Source organism: Hyla sarda, chromosome 8 (assembly GCF_029499605.1).
Source record: "Hyla sarda isolate aHylSar1 chromosome 8, aHylSar1.hap1, whole genome shotgun sequence".
In the NCBI taxonomy this organism is placed as follows: domain Eukaryota; kingdom Metazoa; phylum Chordata; class Amphibia; order Anura; family Hylidae; genus Hyla; species Hyla sarda.
Window position 1 is genome coordinate 120403498 of NC_079196.1, and position 17861 is coordinate 120421358.

General features: G+C 40.8%; 2 protein-coding genes across 4 annotated transcripts in view; one reads left to right on the plus strand and one right to left on the minus strand.

The window, feature by feature from the left end:
- LOC130284897 (carboxypeptidase O-like) overlaps nucleotides 1–7554 on the plus strand; it is a 239466-nt gene extending 231912 nt beyond the window's left edge. The window contains exon 11 of the mRNA XM_056535811.1: nucleotides 5675–7554. Coding sequence (XP_056391786.1) covers nucleotides 5675–5976 — 302 coding nt within the window. The 3' untranslated portion in view covers nucleotides 5977–7554. The remainder of the gene's footprint in view (nucleotides 1–5674) is intronic.
- Nucleotides 7555–16269: 8715 nt separating this feature from the next.
- LOC130285550 (gamma-crystallin 2-like) overlaps nucleotides 16270–17861 on the minus strand; it is a 184801-nt gene continuing 183209 nt past the window's right edge. For all 3 annotated transcript variants that reach the window (XM_056537094.1, XM_056537092.1, XM_056537093.1), the window contains one exon: nucleotides 16270–16579. In XM_056537094.1, coding sequence (XP_056393069.1) covers nucleotides 16307–16579 — 273 coding nt within the window. In that variant the 3' untranslated portion in view covers nucleotides 16270–16306. The remainder of the gene's footprint in view (nucleotides 16580–17861) is intronic.

The window sequence follows — 17861 nt, forward strand, 5'->3', positions numbered from 1 at the left end:
TTTTTTTAATGATGGAGTCATTTATGGGGTATTTCTAATATGAATATCCCTCAAATCCCCTTCAAAAGTGAACTGGTCCCTGAAAAACTCCAATTTTGAAAATTGTGTGAAAAATTGGAAAACTGATGCTGAACTTTGAAGCCCTCTGCTGTCTTTCAAAAGTAAACACATGTCAACTTTATGATGCAAATAGAAAGTAGGCATATTGTATATGTGAATCAATATGTAATTTATTTGGAATATCCATTTTCCTTACAAGCAGAGAGTTTCAAAGTTAGATAAATGCTAAATTTTCTACATTTTCATGAAATTTGGGGATTTTTCACCAAGAAAGGATGCAAGTAACAATGAAAATTTACAACTGTGTTAAAGTAGAATATGTCACGAAAAACAATCTCGGAATCAGAATAATCGGTAAAAGCATCCCAGAGTTATTAATGCATAAAGTGACAGTGGTCAGAATTGCAAAAAAGGGCTCAGTCCTTAAGGGGAAAAAGGGCTCAGTCCTTAAGATATTTTTTAAAAATCTCCCATTTAGTGTCAGTATTCTTGTAAAAGGAGAAAAAGCCCCCCAAAATGTGTAACCCAATTTCTCTCGAGTAAGGAAATACCTCATATGTGTATGTCAAGTGTTCGGCGGGCGCAGTAGAGGGCTCAGAAGGGAAGGAGCAACAATGGGATTTTGGAGAGTGAATTTTGCTGAAATGGTTTTTGGGGGGGCATGTCACATTTAGGAAGCCCCTATGGTGCCACAACAGCAGAAAACCCCACATGGCATACCATTTTGGAAACTAAACCCCTCAAGGCATGTAACAAGGGGTCCAGTGAGTCTTAACACCCCACAGGTGCTTGACAAATTTCCGCTAAAGTTGGACGTGAAAATGAAAAATTAGATATTTTTCACTGAAATGCTGGTTTTACCCCAATTTTTTTATTTTCACAAGGGGTAATTGGAGAAAAAACCTCCCAAAATGTGTAACCCCATTTCTTCTGAGTATGGAAATACCCCATATATGAATGTAAAGTGTTCTGCTTGCGAACTACAATGCTCAGAAGAGAGGGAGCGCCATTGAGCTTATGGCGAGAGAATTTGTTTGGAATGGAAGTCAGGGGCCATGTGCGTTTACAAAGCCCCCCGTGGTGTCAGAACAGTGGACACCCCACATGTGACCCTATTTTGGAAACTACACCCCACACAGAATTTAATAAGGGGTGCAGTGAACATTGACACCCCACTGGCGTTTGACAGATCTTTGGAACAGTGGGCTGTGCAAATGAAAAATGTAATTTTTCATTTTCACGGACCACTGTTCCAAAAATCTGTCAGGCACCTGTTGGGTGTAGATGCTCACTGCACCCCTTATTACAATACGTGAGGGGTGTAGTTTCCAAAATGGGGTCACATCTGGGTATTTATTGTTTTGCCTTTATGTCAGAACCGCTGTAAAATCAGCCACCCCTGTGCAAATCACCAATTTAGACCTCAAATGTACATGGCACGCTCTCACTTCTGAGCCATGTTGTGCTCTCGCAGAGCACTTAACGCCCACATATGGGGTAGTTCTGTACTCAGGAGAAATTATGTTACAAATTTTGGGGGTCTTTTTTTCCTTTTACCGCTTGTGAAAATTAAAAGTATGGGGCAACACCAGCATGTTAGTGTAAAAACATTTTTTTTTACACTAACATGCTGGTGTAGACCCCAACTTTTCCTTTTCATAAGGGGTAAAAGGAGAAAAAGCCCCCCAAAATTTGTAACGCAATTTCTCCAGAGTACGGAGATACCCCATATGTGGCCCTAAACTCTTTCCTTGAAATACGACAGAGCTCTGAAGTGTGAGAGTGCCATGCGTATTTGAGGACTAAAAAGGGTATTTGAATCCGCCACAAAAATACCCTACAGCAGTGTTTCCCAAACTGGGTGTCTCCAGCTGTTGCAAAACTCCCAGTTTTTTTTTATTGGAGTGGGGGGCTAGGGGTATGTGTTTATGTAGTGTTGTACCCTTTATTATGTGTTAGTGTAGTGTAGTGTTTTTAGGATACATTCACAGGGGCGCAGGTTTACAATGAGTTTCTCGCTGGGAGTTTGAGCTGCGGCGGAAAATTTGCTGCACCTCAAACTTGCAGCAGAACTCACTGTAAACGCCCCCCCCCCCCCCCCGTGTGAATGTACCCTGTACATTCACATGGGGGGGGGAGGGCAAACCTCCAGCTGTTGCAAAACTACAACTCCATGCTGGGAGTTGTAGTTATGCAACAGATGGAGGCACATTGGTTGCAAAACACAGAGTTTGTTACTTAACTCAGTGTTGCAAAACCAGTGTGCCTCCAGCTGTTGCAAAACTAGAACTCCCAGCATGTACAGTCTCTCAGTGCATGCTTGGAGTTGTATTTTTGCAACAGCTGGAGGCACACTGGTTGCAAGACACTGAGTTAGCTAACAAACTCAGTTTCACAACCAATGTGTGTCCAGCTGTTGCAAAATTGCAACAATCAGCATGCATTGACAGCCGAAGGGCATGCTGGGAGTTGTAGTTTTGCAACAGCTGGAGGCACACTGCTACAACTCCCAGCATGCCCTTTGGTAGTCTCTGCATGCTGGGAGGTGTAGTTTTGCAACAGCTGGCAGCACACTTTTTCATAGAAAAAAAGTGCCTCCAGCTGTTGCAAAACTACAACCCCCAGCATGCACAGACTACCAAAGGGCATGCTGGGAGTTGTATTTGGAACTCCAGCTGTTGCAAAACTACAACTCCCAGCATGCCCTTTGCCTGTGCATGCTGCAATTTGTTGCTAAGCAACAGCAGGAAGTGATCAGGCCTCACCTCCTGCTGTATCCTTCCGCTGGAACCGCCACCGTTGCTGCCGCCGATCCTGCTGCTCCTGTCACCGCCACCGATCCCGAGGGGACCCCCGCCGGACCAGGGCAAGGTAGGAGACCCCCGCTGATCTCCGCCATCTTCACCGTCCCGATCACCGCCCAGCAGGATCATGATTGATCGGTCATTCCGACTGATCAATCACGTGATCACGAGGCGGCACCTGTGCCACCTGATTCCTGCAGGGTAAGGGTGAATGGGGCTGTCTCGGGGCTGTCACAGGGTCACCAGTGACCCGATTGACCCCAAAAAGCCGCCAAGGGATTTGCACTGGGTGCCTGCTGATAGATATCAACAGTCACCACGGTCCGGTCCTCGTCCGGCGAGTGGCGGGGACCGGAATTCCCACGGGCATATCCATACGCCCTCAATCCTTAAGGACTTTAAAACGGGGGCGTAAGCATACGCCCGCCGTCCTTAAAGGGGTACTCCGCCCTGGCATCTTATCCCCTATCCAAAGGATAGGGGATAAGATGTTAGATCACCGCGGTCCCGCTGCTGGGGACCCCGGGTATTGCCGCTACGGCACCCCGCCATCATTACTGCACAGAGCGAGTTCGCTCTGTGCGTAATGACGGTCGATACAGGGGCCGGAGCAGCGTGATGTCATGGCTCCGCCCCTCATGACATCACGGCCTGTCCCCTTAATGCAAGTCTATGGCAGGGGGCGTGACGACCGCCACGCCCCCTCCCATATACTTGTATTGACGGGGCGGGCCGTGACGTCACGAGGGGTGGAGCCGTGACGTAACGATGCTCGGGCCCCTGTATTGCCCGTCATTAGGTGCAGAGAGATCTCGCTCTGCCCAGTAATGATAGCGGGGTGCTGCAGAAGTGATCCCCGGGGTCCCCAGCAGCGGGACCCCGGCGATCTGACATCTTATCCCCTATCCTTTGGATAGGGGATAAGATGTCTAGGGGCGGAGTACCCCTTTAAGGGGTTAAAAAAAATAGAAACATCCATAGTAATACAGCTTCATGCACACTTTGGGGTGGGTAACATACCGAGCAGTTTTTTTTTTTTGTTTTTTTTGTGGCTTCACTATTGTTTATGTGCCTGTTGGTGCTGCGCTGTCTTCCTTCCTGACGTAAACTCCGGCTTCAGTGCAGCGACGCAAGACTTCGTCCACCAACTTCACAAAATGCGGGCTCAAAATTAAACAAAAAAGCCTCCAGAGTATGGACATTCATGGTACGGAATAGCATGCTTTTAGTATTTTCTTATTTCTGAGGAGAGTGGATGGCTTGTTGTGGAATAGTTGGAGTGAAGCTATTTAGTGCCAGGCCGCTAGTCCGGGCGTCACCCGATGCGGTACATCTGCCCCTCCCATCACTCTCTAGCAACGCTACTGGTAATAAAGGGTAGATAAAGAAATTCGGCTACTAACATAAGGGAAAATTTTTCTACTTTAAAAAAATACTTTTGTAGGCGAGTTTCCCGGGTTTTGCTTACATGCGCTTTATTTATCAGGGTCGTGCGACTATTTGATAAATAGGTTGCATGTAAGCAAAAGTATGTTATAAAAAATTGTCATATAAAAGCCATACGTTTGAAAAGAATGATAAATCTCCCCCAAAATGTCTCACAAAATCTAAAATAAATATTATTTGCTAATTTTGAAAGGTTTGGTTTTCACTCTGCACTTTTTACGGTAAAATGGACATGTTTTCTTTATTCTGTGAGTCAATTAGATTTAAAAAAAATTCCCATGGTTACATGCTTTTCTATTACTGTTCTGCTTTTGCGTATACAGTATGTGCCTTTTAATGACTTTTTTTTTCTTTTTTATTGAAATGTGATGTGACCAGCAACTTTTGAATGTTTAAACCATTCTCCAAACAGGGTTATTAACAATATATTTTTATAGTTGGGACATTTACGCACGCACCAATATTAAATATGTTTATTAATTATTTTTCCTCTTTTTTTTTTGTAAAATGGGAAAACGGGGCTATTTCCATTTTTATTTGTGAAGGGCTTATTCAAATTCACTTTTTACTATTTATTTAACATTTTTATGTCCCTATAGGGGACTATTTATAGCAATCTATTGATTTTTAACAGTGTTCATCACTATGCATGGGCATACCACTGATCAGTGTTATCTTCGATCTACTTCTCTGATATGCCAGAAGGCAGGCCAGATAAGAAGATCCACTGAGAGGGGCAAGAGGCAGGTGAGGGGTCCTGCTACAGGTGGTCTGATGAGCCATACAAAGCCCCAGTAATGCTACAGATACTGTGATCAGTATTGATCACAGCATCTGTAGAGTTATTGATGGGCATCATCATGAACGTTGATGTCCGCCATTACTGGCAGGCCCCCGGCTGCTGATAGCAGCTGGGACCCGCAGTGCATGAAGAAAGCGCTCCCTTCACGTTCAGAACAAAAATGTACTTTTTGGTGCATGTTCTTCCATTGTTTGGGGAAATTTTTTTATTCACCATACAGTATAAATAATATTTTAACTACATCTTTAGAAATAGAGCAATACCAATAAGTTTATTTTTTATTAAACTTTTTGACAATATCAGTTTTTATTTCAAAAACTGATTTTTATTGACTTTAAACCTTTTTTGTATTTCTCTTGTTTTACTATGTGCCTTTACTGTGTCTTTCCTTTGTCTTCTAATCACACGCAAAACTACTGTATTAAAGTATTTTATATCCTTTAAATATCCTTTTGCTTGGAGGGGTTAAATAAGTAGGAAGATCCAACATCTAGAACAAAGGGGTCTGCTTTATTCTGGAGCTCCATTTTCTCTTCTAAAGTTCTCATTTTTGTGTTTTTAGATGAAACTTCAGGAAGTTCAGGAGACTGGGCAGCTGATGCTAACATCACATTTTCATATACCTATGAACTAAGAGATGATGGTGAATTTGGATTTGAATTACCAGCTGACCAGATTAAACCTACTTGTGAAGAAACACTGACCTCTATGTTGTACTTGTTTGAATACATAAATGAAACATATTTGGAGCCTCTTGAAGAAGAGGAAGAAAACCCTGGTGGTGGTGCAGCTGCCATTGAATCACTATGGATAAATATATTTCTCTTGTTTTCTGTTTGCATAGTCTATGTTCTCTCCCAATAACCATGTTCTCTCCTTAGCTCATATTTCTTTTTAAGTTATCTGACTGGCAATGTCAAACTAAAAAGTAGAACATACTAATTTTGCTCTAAAATAATTATGTCTGAAAGGCCACTTTCAGACAACAGGGGACTACAGGGACTATTTTCCCATTACATTCAGAGGCCACTTGGACCCCCAAAATTAATTTGGAATAAGGGAAGTTCCAGACATGCAGGGCCGCTGCATTGATTTTTGTCTACATTGGCGAAAGTGCATCTTGGTGAGCCCACCCTACCATAAATGACTTCTTCTCCTTTCTATTCTCCATATGTCTGAATCCAAGGCTGGAATTCAGAAGTTTTAACTCTGTCTCCTCACATCACTGGCCAAGGCTGCACCCCCAGCTGTTTTAACTCTTTGATGGTTTCAGTGCGATGCTTTAATGAGCCCCACCATCTATATAGCCACAATGTTTTAGACACATAAGTGCACTATTACATTTAGTGTTTTGTACTGTGAACCATATTTGAAACGATTCATATAAAACTGTGTGTGTCATTCTTTCTGAGGACACTGGAATCTGATTTTCCGCACTAGATGCACAGCGTAGCAGAATCCCGTTGAATTCAACGGGACTCTGCTGCTGTGGAATCTCAGTGCAGAATTCCAATCCGGAATTCTGCATGGAAATTCGGATGTGTGAACATAGCCTAACTGGAAAAAGTTTGGACAGGTGACGTCTTCTTTAATTGCATTTTCTTTCCAATTTATTCTCCATTTGGTCCAAGCCTTCATAAAGATTTTTCCCAGCCACAACTCATCTCTGTAGAATTGAGCTCCACAATTTTCCAGCTTTTGCCCCACCTACAAACTTCACAACTATAGTGGCCCAAGGTTAAAATAGCTCACAGTAATAGAAGCCCCATAGTGCTACCCACACCGTAAGGGTGCATACAGTAGTTGTGCCCCCTTTTGTGCTCTAACACAGATGTGCCCTCTTTTTACCACCATGCAGTGATATTACCATTTTGTGCCCTCACACAGGTGGTATTTTTCTATTGTCAGCAAACAGAACATAAGTAGACCGCCTATGTTGTAGATTTATAGTAGATAAACTATCTGATTAGGTAAGCATATAGGTAATCCCCCATTTCCCCCTTTCCCTACTAATTCCCTCCTTTCCCCAACATTTTCCCCCATTAGATTGCTTCCTCCCTCCCCTCCCAATAGCTCATCTTTGTACTTTTTCCTCACAGGTCCTTCCTCAATAGTGCTCCTTTGTATTAATATTTCACGCAGTAACGGTAATATAGGTAGGTCCCCCTCACATAGGATAAGTAGGGAGTTCTTCCCCAATAGTGCCCCTTTGCATTATTTCCCCAACATAAGGTAAGATAGGTACATAGGTCCCCCCATATAACACACCATAGCTAGGTTCCCCCTTAACCATGCCCCCTTATCTCCAATATCCACCTATTCATGATATATAAAATAAACAATACCGGAGCTAATTAGGACCACATTTTATTTTATGAGTATATAACATGCATATAAAATTGATTTTTTTGTTTAATTTTGTTTAATTTGTTATATTGTGAAGGTGCAATAGTCTGCAGTATGCTGTCCTGATATAGGTCACAATCAGCTGTATAGCTGCTGTGTCACTATGTGAATAATAGATCTGTTTAAATAAATAAAATGTAAATGTTCACATATGTGTGTTTTATGAATCCAGGGTACAATGTCCTGCTGGAAGTGCACCCTTGGTGCAATATTCTGCTGTTTTCTGCATTTATGCTATTGGGGAGAAAGGCATGCAATTGAAGATGTCTCTTTCTCCCGTCCGTACTGTTATATATTTCACACAATGCTGTGCCCCGTACCTGTATCTAAAGTCTTTCTTATTATGCTGTATAAAGTCCAAAAAAGGTCCCAAAAACCTTATACGTGCACTTGTGGGTAGGGTTGGGAGACTGCTCCGACCAGCAGCATCTCTGTCATCCTTTTCCCACAAGTCCGGTATTGCTGGTTGTTAATGTTTCGTGACGTCACTGGAGCAGGCAAGAAGACCAAATAACAGCTAACACATTTGAAAAAGCCTCACTATTGACCTTTTTTGGACTTGGTCTCGCCAAGGATAGCCGACTCTCCAGCAGAGTACAGGAGATGGGCTCCATATCTATCTATCTATCTACTATACATCTCAACATGAAGCAGAGTTAAATCAACTCTAACCCCTTATGCAAGTGTAGGGTTTTTTCTCTGAAGCCCCATGCAAGCCGACGGGACTTCCGGTGACTTCTGGTTCCAATTTCCTGAGTGTGTTAATGTCAAGCTGCAGAGATTAACCAAAACTTTTAAACATTCTGCTGCTCGGTCAAAAAGAGGTAAAAAGGGATCCTGGGAACTATAGGTCTGTAAGTTTTACATCTGTTGTGGGTAAGATTTTTTAGAGATTTTAAAGAGATGCTATTCTGGAGTATCTTAACCCCTTAAAGATGCAAGGATTTTTCCTTTTTGTTCCTCCTCACCTTCTAAAAGCCATGACGCTTTCAAATTTTCATTTACAAACCCATATGAGGACTTACCACCATTATGGAAATTTTGGGGGCTTCAATTTCTTTGCAGTGCGCTATTCGATCAAAATTGCATACTATATTTATTCAGTCGGTCCATATGATTGTGATTATTCCCAATTTATAAAGATTTTATTTTGTTTTACTACTTAAAAAAAAGTTATAACCTTTTTGTACGAAAATGAGTACGCTTAACCACTTAATGAGCAATGACGTGTATAAACATCATTGTGCCACTAAGGGTATAATCAGCTGAGGGCTGCCCGGTATGACACGGGCTCGAATCAGGAGCCTGTGCCATACGGGGGGCCCTCAGCTGATTCCTTGGTGGTCTAGTAGGGTGGATTGCCCGACATCCCATCATCCTCTGCAGTGGTATCCAGAGGGCTTACCTCTCCTGCGGTCTGGTCTGTGGCTCCACAAATTAATGTAGTTCTGCATAGATCTGTATGAGGATTCTAATGATCAATTCTAAAAGTCCCCTAAGCGGACCAACAAAGTGTAATAAACGTAATAAAGATTTATCCACATGCATTAACTCCTTCCAAATCAATAGTTTAAATCAACCCCCTTTTCCATATAACAATATTGTAAAAATAATAAAAATAAACTATTGCCATGTGCATAATTGTCTGAACTATTAATATATAACATTATTTATCCCGTACGGTGAACTTCGTAAGTGTAAAAAAAAAAAAAAAAAATACCAACCCAGGAATTGCAGGGTTTTTATCACATCATACCACAGAAAAATGCCATGAAATTCAAAATTTCTGATCAATACCCCTATGGTACCGATAAAACTACAGATCACGGTGCAAAGAATGAGCCCTCATAGAGCCTGGTCAACAAAAAGATTAAAAAGTTATAGTGCTCTGAAACGGACAATTACATTTTAGAATTTTTTAACATTGGTAAAACATGATGCAAAGTATACATATTGGGTATTATTTTAATTGGCCAACCTAAAGTATAAAGATTGCATGTTAGTTTGACCACACATTGAATGGCATAACAAAAAAGAAAAGAAGCTTTTTTTTTCAATTTCCCCTCACAAATATTTTTTTTTCCATTTTGGTTCATATGTTATGGAAAAATGAGTAAAATTACATAATACTAATAATATAAAATACATATATAAAAAAACACAAAAATAAGGAATCTTCCTTCTTTTTGTGTTTTTTTATATATGTATTTTATATTATTAGTATTATGTAATTTTGTATGACTATTTGTGGTTCTTATGTATTCGATATACATTTGTTCGTAATTGTTAAAACCTTTTCACTATGCATTTTCTCCGGCATTGAATGGTCCTCGGCGATCATTGGTTCCCGCTGTGACTAATTAATGCTGTTATAAAATGCACTGCTTTGTTGTTCCCACCTATGCCTGATGAAGCTGCTTAGGCAGCGAAATGCGTTGCATTCTGGGTAAATAAACACCTTGTCTATCACCTACCTGCTTGGTCTGTGTCCAGCGCCACGTTGAGCCGGCGTCTCCATTGAAGCTGCTTACTCGTATACATGGCTATTAAAGGACGTGGAAGAAAAAAAACTAAATCGGTCTGGTCCTTAAGGGGTTACAATTATCCTCTTCTAGCCCTATAACTCTCCTATTTTTTAATATACAGGAATGTATGACAGCTGTTTTTTTTTTTGTTTTGTTTTTCACCGTGAGTTGTAGTTTTTATCATTACCATTTTTGTTTTGATGGGACTTTTGATTGATTTTTATAATTTTTTTTATTATATATGAAGTAACCAAAAATATTCTGGGCTTTGGTATTTTTTTTTACATATATGTCATTGATTGTGAGGTTTATTTAAATGTATATGTTTGAACAGTTATGCACCCTGCAATATCACAAATGTGGCAGCCAGGACCCATAGCTAATGTTGGGACTATACCGCTATGACGTGCACTCAGCTTCTAACACAGAACCAACATAGATTTATACAGGATCGGTCAATATGTTTATTAATGTAGAATTTCAATATTTGCAGATGAAATTAAACTGGGTAAGGTGATCACCACAAGAGATGGATAACATAATATTACAAAAGGATCTGGGGAAGCTGGAGGCTTGGGCACAGACATGGCACATTAAGTTTAATGTGAGTAAATGTAAGTACAGTGGGGATCAAAAGTTTGGGCACCCCAGGTAAAAATTTGTAATAACGTGCTTAAAGAAGCCAAGAAAAGATGGAAAAATCTCCAAAAGGCATCAAATTACAGATTAGACATTCTTATAATATGTCAACAAAAGTTAGATTTTATTTCCATCATTTACACTTGCAAAATAACAGAAAACAAAAAAATGGCGTCTGCAAAAGTTTGGGCACCCTGCAGAATGTATAGCATGCACTGCCCCCTTTGCAAAGCTGAGACCTGCCAGTGTCATGGATTGTTCTCAATCATCATCTGGGAAGACTCAGACTCATGCCCAGACTCATCTGACCTTGCCCCAACAATCAGCACCGTGGGTTCTTCAAAGCAATTGTCTAGAAATCTGAAACTGAAAATAGTTGACGCTCACAAAGCTGGAGAAGGCTATAAGATGATAGCAAAACATTTTCAGATGTCAATATCCTCTGTTCGGAATGTAATTAAGAAATGGCAGTCATTAGGAACAGTGAAAGTTAAAGCAAGATCTGGAAGACCAAGAAAAATATCAGACAGAACAGCTCACAGGATTGTGAGAAAAACAATTCAAAACCCACGTTTGACTGCATAATCCCTCCAGAAAGACCTGGCAGACACTGGAGTTGTGGTACACTATTCCACTATAAAGACAAATACTTGTACAAATATGGTCTTCATGGAAGAGTAATCAGAAGAAAACCTCTTCTATGTCCTCACCACAAAAATCAGCGTTTGAACTTTGCAAATGAACATATAGACAAGCCTGATGCATTTTGGAAACAAGTTCTGTGGACCGATGAGGTTAAAATTTAACTTTTTGGCCGGAATGAGCAAAGGTACGTTTATAGAAGGGGAACAGAATTTAATGAAAAGAACCTCTGTCCAAATGTTAAGCATGGGGGTGGATCAATCATGCTTTGGGGTTGTATTGCAGCCAGTGGCACAGGGAACATCTCACGAGTAGAAGGAAAAATGGATTCAATAAAATTTCAGCAAATTTTGGATGCTAACTTGATGCCATCTGTGAAAAAGCTGAAGTTAAAGAGAGGATGGCTTCTACAAATGTATAATGATCCTAAACACACCTCGAAATCCATGGGGGATTACATCAAGAGGCGTAAACTGAAGGTTTTGCCATGGCCTTCACAATCTCCTGACCTCAACATAATGGAAAATCTATGGATAGACCTTAAAAGAGCAGTGGGTGACAGACAGCCCAGAAATCTCAAAGAACTGGAAGACTTTTGTAAGGAAGAATGGGCAAAGATACCTCAAACAAAAATTGAAAGACTCTTGGCTGGCTACAAAAAGCATTTACAATCTGTGATACTTGCCAAAGGGGGCAGTACAAGATATTAACTCTGCAGGGTGCTCAAAGTTTTGCAGATGCCATTTTTTTTGTCTTCTGTTATTTTGAAAGTGTAAATGTAAAATCTAACTTTTGTTGACATATTATAAGAATGTCTAATCTGTAAGGCCATACGGGACCACATACAGCAGGGGCAGCTGAAAACTTGCGCTCCTGTATGCCTTCGTATGCGGTCCCATATGTACTTCATTTCAATGAGCTGACCAGAGTGAAACGCTAACTCCGGTTGGCTCATTTTTGCCCCTTATGTGGTTTTCCCACCGCACCTAAAATCGTGGTCGACTACGATTTTAGGTCCGGTGGAAAACCACACACGGGGCAAAAATGAGCCGACCGCAGTCAGCTTGCGGTCCTGTATGGGACAAAACATGATGTGAACCCAGCCTAATTTGATGCCTTTTGGAGTTTTTTCAATCTTCCCCTGGCTTCTTTATGCACATTAATCCAAATTTTTACCTGGGGTGCCCAAACTTTTGATCCCCACTGTATATGCACTTGGGCTCTTAGGCTGTGAAAACAAACTGTACAATTATGTGCTAAATAATAAAACATTAGGAAAAATTCTACCAAAAAGGACTTGGGGGTACTGGTTGACAGTAAGCTTAACTTTAGTGATCAGTGCCAGGCAGGGGCATAGCTAGAAACCACAGGGCCCTGATGCAAAAAATTACCTCACAGATTGGACACAGTTTTACCCATCATCACTGCAGAACTTACAAGGGACTACCGTTCTGATGGGATAGTCAGAAGAATACACAATGATATCAGTGAACTGAGTGACGTCTTCTGACTTGAGTGATGTATTCTCTGTTATCTTTTCTTCATCATCTGGTCCAGAGACCAGGTCTTCCTCCAGCTCCATCTTCTCTGCAGAATCTAACCCCCGAACATCATTGGCTTCTCACTTTGTCAGCAGATCCTTATCCTCTGTATGAAGACAGTAATCATTAAAACCTTGCCAGAAAGTGTACCCTAAATAAAATACTGCCACACACTATACCCTGAATATAATACTGCCCCACACTGTACCCTGAATATAAAACTGCCATACACTGCACCCACTAAATATAATCCTGCCACACACTGTACCCTGAATATAATACTGCCACACACTGTACCCTAAATAAAATACTGCCACACACTATACCCTGAATATAATACTTCCCCACACTGTACCCTGAATATAATACTGCCATACACTGTACCCACTAAATATAATCCTGCCACATGCCGTACCCTGTATATGATACTGTTACACACTGTACCCTGAATATGATACTGCCACACACTGTACACACTTAATATAATCCTGCCACATATTGTACCCTGAATATAATACTGCCATACACTGTACCCTGAATATAATGTTGCCCACACTGCATCCACTGAATATAATCCTGCCCCACACTGTACCCTGAATATAATACTGCCCCACACTGTACCTTGAATATAATACTGCCATACACTGAATCCACTAAATATAATCCTGCCACACACTGTACCCTGAATATAATACTGCCACACACTGTACCCTGAATATGATACAGCCACACACTGTGCCCACTGAATATAATCCTGCCACATATTTTATCATGAATATAATCCTGCCACACACTGTACCCGGAATATAATACTGCCACACACTGTACCCTGAATATGCTGCTGCCCCACACTGTATCCACTGAATATAATCCTGCCACACACTGTACCCTAAATATAATACTGCCACACATGCATAAACATCAGATATACATATACACCTCCTCTTATCCTCTGCGTCCTCATCACTCCCATTACCCCCACCAAACCTCTCCTCATCCCTACTATGACCCCACCCCGCACCTCTCCTCATCACCCCCATAAACCCAAATAAATGTCTCCTCATCACTCCCACAACCCCCGCCGTCATACCTCTCCTCATCACCCCCATAACCCCCCTGCACCTCTCCTCATCACCCGATAACCCCCCTGCACCTCTCATCCCCCCCATAACCCCCCTGCACCTCTCAACACCCCCATAACCCCCCTGCACCTCTCATTACCCCAAAAATCCCCCTGCACCTCTCATCACCCCCATAACCCCCCTGCACCTCTCATCGCCCCCAAACCCCCCCTGCACCTCTCATCGCCCCAATAACCCCTCTGCTCCTCTCATCACTCCCATAACCCCCCTCCCCCTGCACCTCTCATCACCATTGTAGTCTCCCAGTCACACAATCATTACAGTACATTACAGTACAGTACCAAGACTGGTTATCAAGCTTGGGGACATTTAGTTTAGAGAAAAGAAGTCTTAGGGGCAAGTTGATCACAATATACAAATATATAAAGGGGCAGTACAGAGATCTTTCCAGTGATCTTTTTTTCTAGGCTGGTAACCATGACAAGGTGTATCCTCTACATCTAGAGGAAAGAAGGATTCACCACCATCACAGATGAGGATTCTGTAAGAGCAGTGAGACTATGAAAATATCTGCCACAAGGGGGTGCCTGGATGTTTTTCTGAAAAAATATATATAACAAGTTATGGACAAGTTATAGATACTAGATTTATGTGGATAGAACATTGATCCAGGAATATATTCTTACTGCCATATTTAAGCCAGGAGGGCATTTTCTCCACTGTCACAGGGAAATTGGCATCAGCCTCATGGGGGGGGGGGGGTGCTTTTCTCTGGATCAACACAGTAGAATTTAGGTTGAACTTTCTGGACTCTTGTATTTTTATCAACCATACAAATTATGTAAACTATATGTAAAGTACAAATAAAAGGGGTACTCCAGAGGGGAAAAAAAAAGTTTTGAAATTAACTGGTGCCAGATGATTTTTACAGATTTGTAAATGATGTATATTTAACAATCCTAAGCCGCCTTCTGCTTATGAGCTTCTGTATGTTGTGCAATTCTTTCCAGTCTGACCACAGTGCTCTCTGCTGCTACCTCTGTGTCAGAAGTTGGGTAAAGCAGTTAGACAATCCTATCAACACCCTTAATAAAACCGCATAAAACCCATGCACTACATAAATATATGCACTATATGTAGATTACTGAAAGCAATATATTTCTCTGGTTTCTCTGTTGCATGTATGTCTGCTCACTTTGCTAGAGCATACATCATATAAAGACCTCATCTGCGCTGTTTAAAAAAATTTTTTTTTAACTTATTGCTGGTATATCTAGTTATCAGGGTCCCATAATATCTTTCAGTTTTTTGCAGTCACTTTAAGTCTTCCCAAGGTAATTACCAACAAAATGGATGTTTTTACCTTAATCTGATCTAACACCATAAGCAAAAATGTGGTGTCCCAGGAAAGAACATAGGAGGAGGAGGGTGAAACCGGAAAGTTGTGTCCACGCTGCTGGCAGGTAGGTTAAGATCAGCAAGGTTCGGGAACCATAGATTATAGTGAATATTCTTTATTTTGCTCACACAACGCGTTTCTGGGAGTAAACCCTTTCATCAGGCGTGATACAATGGGAATGATGTCATGTTAAGCATACAGATTATGTAATTAAAATATCTGAAAACAGTAAAAATGTATAATAGAGAGTGTGTATATATAAATATTGATTATTGGTGTGCAGATAGTAAAAGGGATTGAAAAAATGTAAAAAAAAATGTAAAAGATAGTAGTAAAATCATGTAAGATCAGTATGTCATGGAAATTCAGGTATCTGTTCTTTCAATGCATTCATTGAGGCCCTCAGGCCAAAGTGTATCAAAGCGAAAAATCCAGAAGACTCGGTGTTGATGAGATGCTGAAAGCGGTTTGGTACGTTCAATGTCAATGGATTCTATGACAAAGAGCGTAATGCAAGTCCAGTCTCAAGTCAAGTTAATTACAAGTATATTGGTCCAGCAAGCTGTGAGGTCCTTCTGGCCTTAGCTGTGAAGATAATTCCTTCTGTCTTATACTCAGTAAAGCCTCCGTTTGACCATAACTGGTTGTGGACTCTCATTTCACTACTAGCAACTGGGATAGCGGAGAATCCTGGTGTGTGGTGTTCCGGAACCCGAAAACCACACTGGCGTCATGAACACTAGGGGCTATCAACATCTTGCCCCAGGGTTAATACCATCTGATCCCACCACTCACACTGCTACACCCGCGTGGTCTCGCCATACCACTGTCGGTCACCACAAAAAGTAATGCACAGCTGTCTGTATATCAAAATGAATAATTCAGGCACAAAGGCAGTTCTTAATACCATTTTATTTTATTAGCAGTATTAATAACAATGCAATGCATTATTTTAATGAGTTACTGAAAGTCAGTGGCTCTTCTGAATGAGCCAACTCTACTATTCACTCCACCCCAGTCACTGTATCTCCTGTACTCTCCTGGTCTCAGGTAATACTGACGTCCTTTGTAGTTAGGTTCATCATAAAATATCCAGTGGCCTTCGAGAACATTACAGGAGTGAATGTCATGGTAGCGGAATTTCTCATAAACTTGTGGACAGTCTTCTGTGAATTCCATCATTTGGCCTTTGAAGTCTTCTCTCTCATAGACTCTAATCTTGCAAGATGTTTGCTAGAGTAAAATAAAAAAATAAAATGATTAACCCCTTAAGGACTGAGCCCTTTTTCACCTTAAGGACTCGGCCATTTTTTGCAATTCTGACCACTGTCACTTTAAACATTAATAACTCTGGAATGCTTTTAGTTATCATTCTGATTCCGTGATTGTTTTAAGTAACATATTCTACTTTAACATAGTGGTAAAATTTTGTGGTAACTTGCATCCTTTCTTGGTGAAAAATCCCAAAATTTGATGAAAAATATGAAAATTTAGCATTTTTCTAACTTTGAAGCTCTCTGCTTGTAAGGAAAATGGATATTCCAAATAATTTTTTTATTCACATTTACAATATGTCCACTTTATGTTTGCATCATAAAATTGACGTGTTTTTACTTTTGGAAGACACCAGAGGGTTTCAAAGTTCAGCAGCAATTTTCCAATTTTTCACAAAATTTTGAAACTCGCTTTTTTTCATGGACCAGTTCAGGTTTGAAGTGGATTTGAAGGGTCTTCATATTAGAAATACCCCACAAATTACCCCATTATAAAAACTGCACCCCCCAAAGTATTCAAAATAACATTCAGTCAGCATTTTAACCCTTTAGGTGTTTCACAGGAATAGCAACAAAGTGAAGGAGAAAATTCACAATCTTCATTTTTTACACTCACATGTTCTTGTAAACCCAATTTTTTTATTTTTGCAAGGGGTAAAAAGGAGAAAATTTTTACTTGTATTTGAAACCCAATTTTGCTCGAGTAAGCATATACGTCATATGTCTATGTTAATTGTTCGGCGGGCGCAGTAGAGGGCTCAGAAGGGAAGTAGCGACAAATGGTTTTTGGGGGGCATGTCACATTTAGGAAGCCCCTATGGTGCCAAAACAGCAAAAAAAAACACATGGCATACAATTTTGGAAACTAGACCCCTCAGGGAACATAACAAGGGGTAAAGTGAACCTTAATACCCCACAGGTGATTCACGACTTTTGCATATGTAAAATGTAAAAAAAAATTCCTAAAATGCTTGTTTTCCCAAAAAATTTACATTTTTAAAAAGGGTAATAGCAAAAAATACCCCCCAAAATTTGAAGACCCATTTCTCCCGATTCAGAAAACACCCCATATGGGGGTGAAAAGTGCTCTGCTGGCACACTACAGGTCTCAGAAGACAAGGAGTCACATTTGGCTTTTTGAAAGCAAATTTTGCTCTGGGGGCATGATGCATTTAGGAAGCCCCTATGGTGCCAGGACAGCAAAAAAAAAAGCACATGGCATACCATTTTGGAAACTAGAC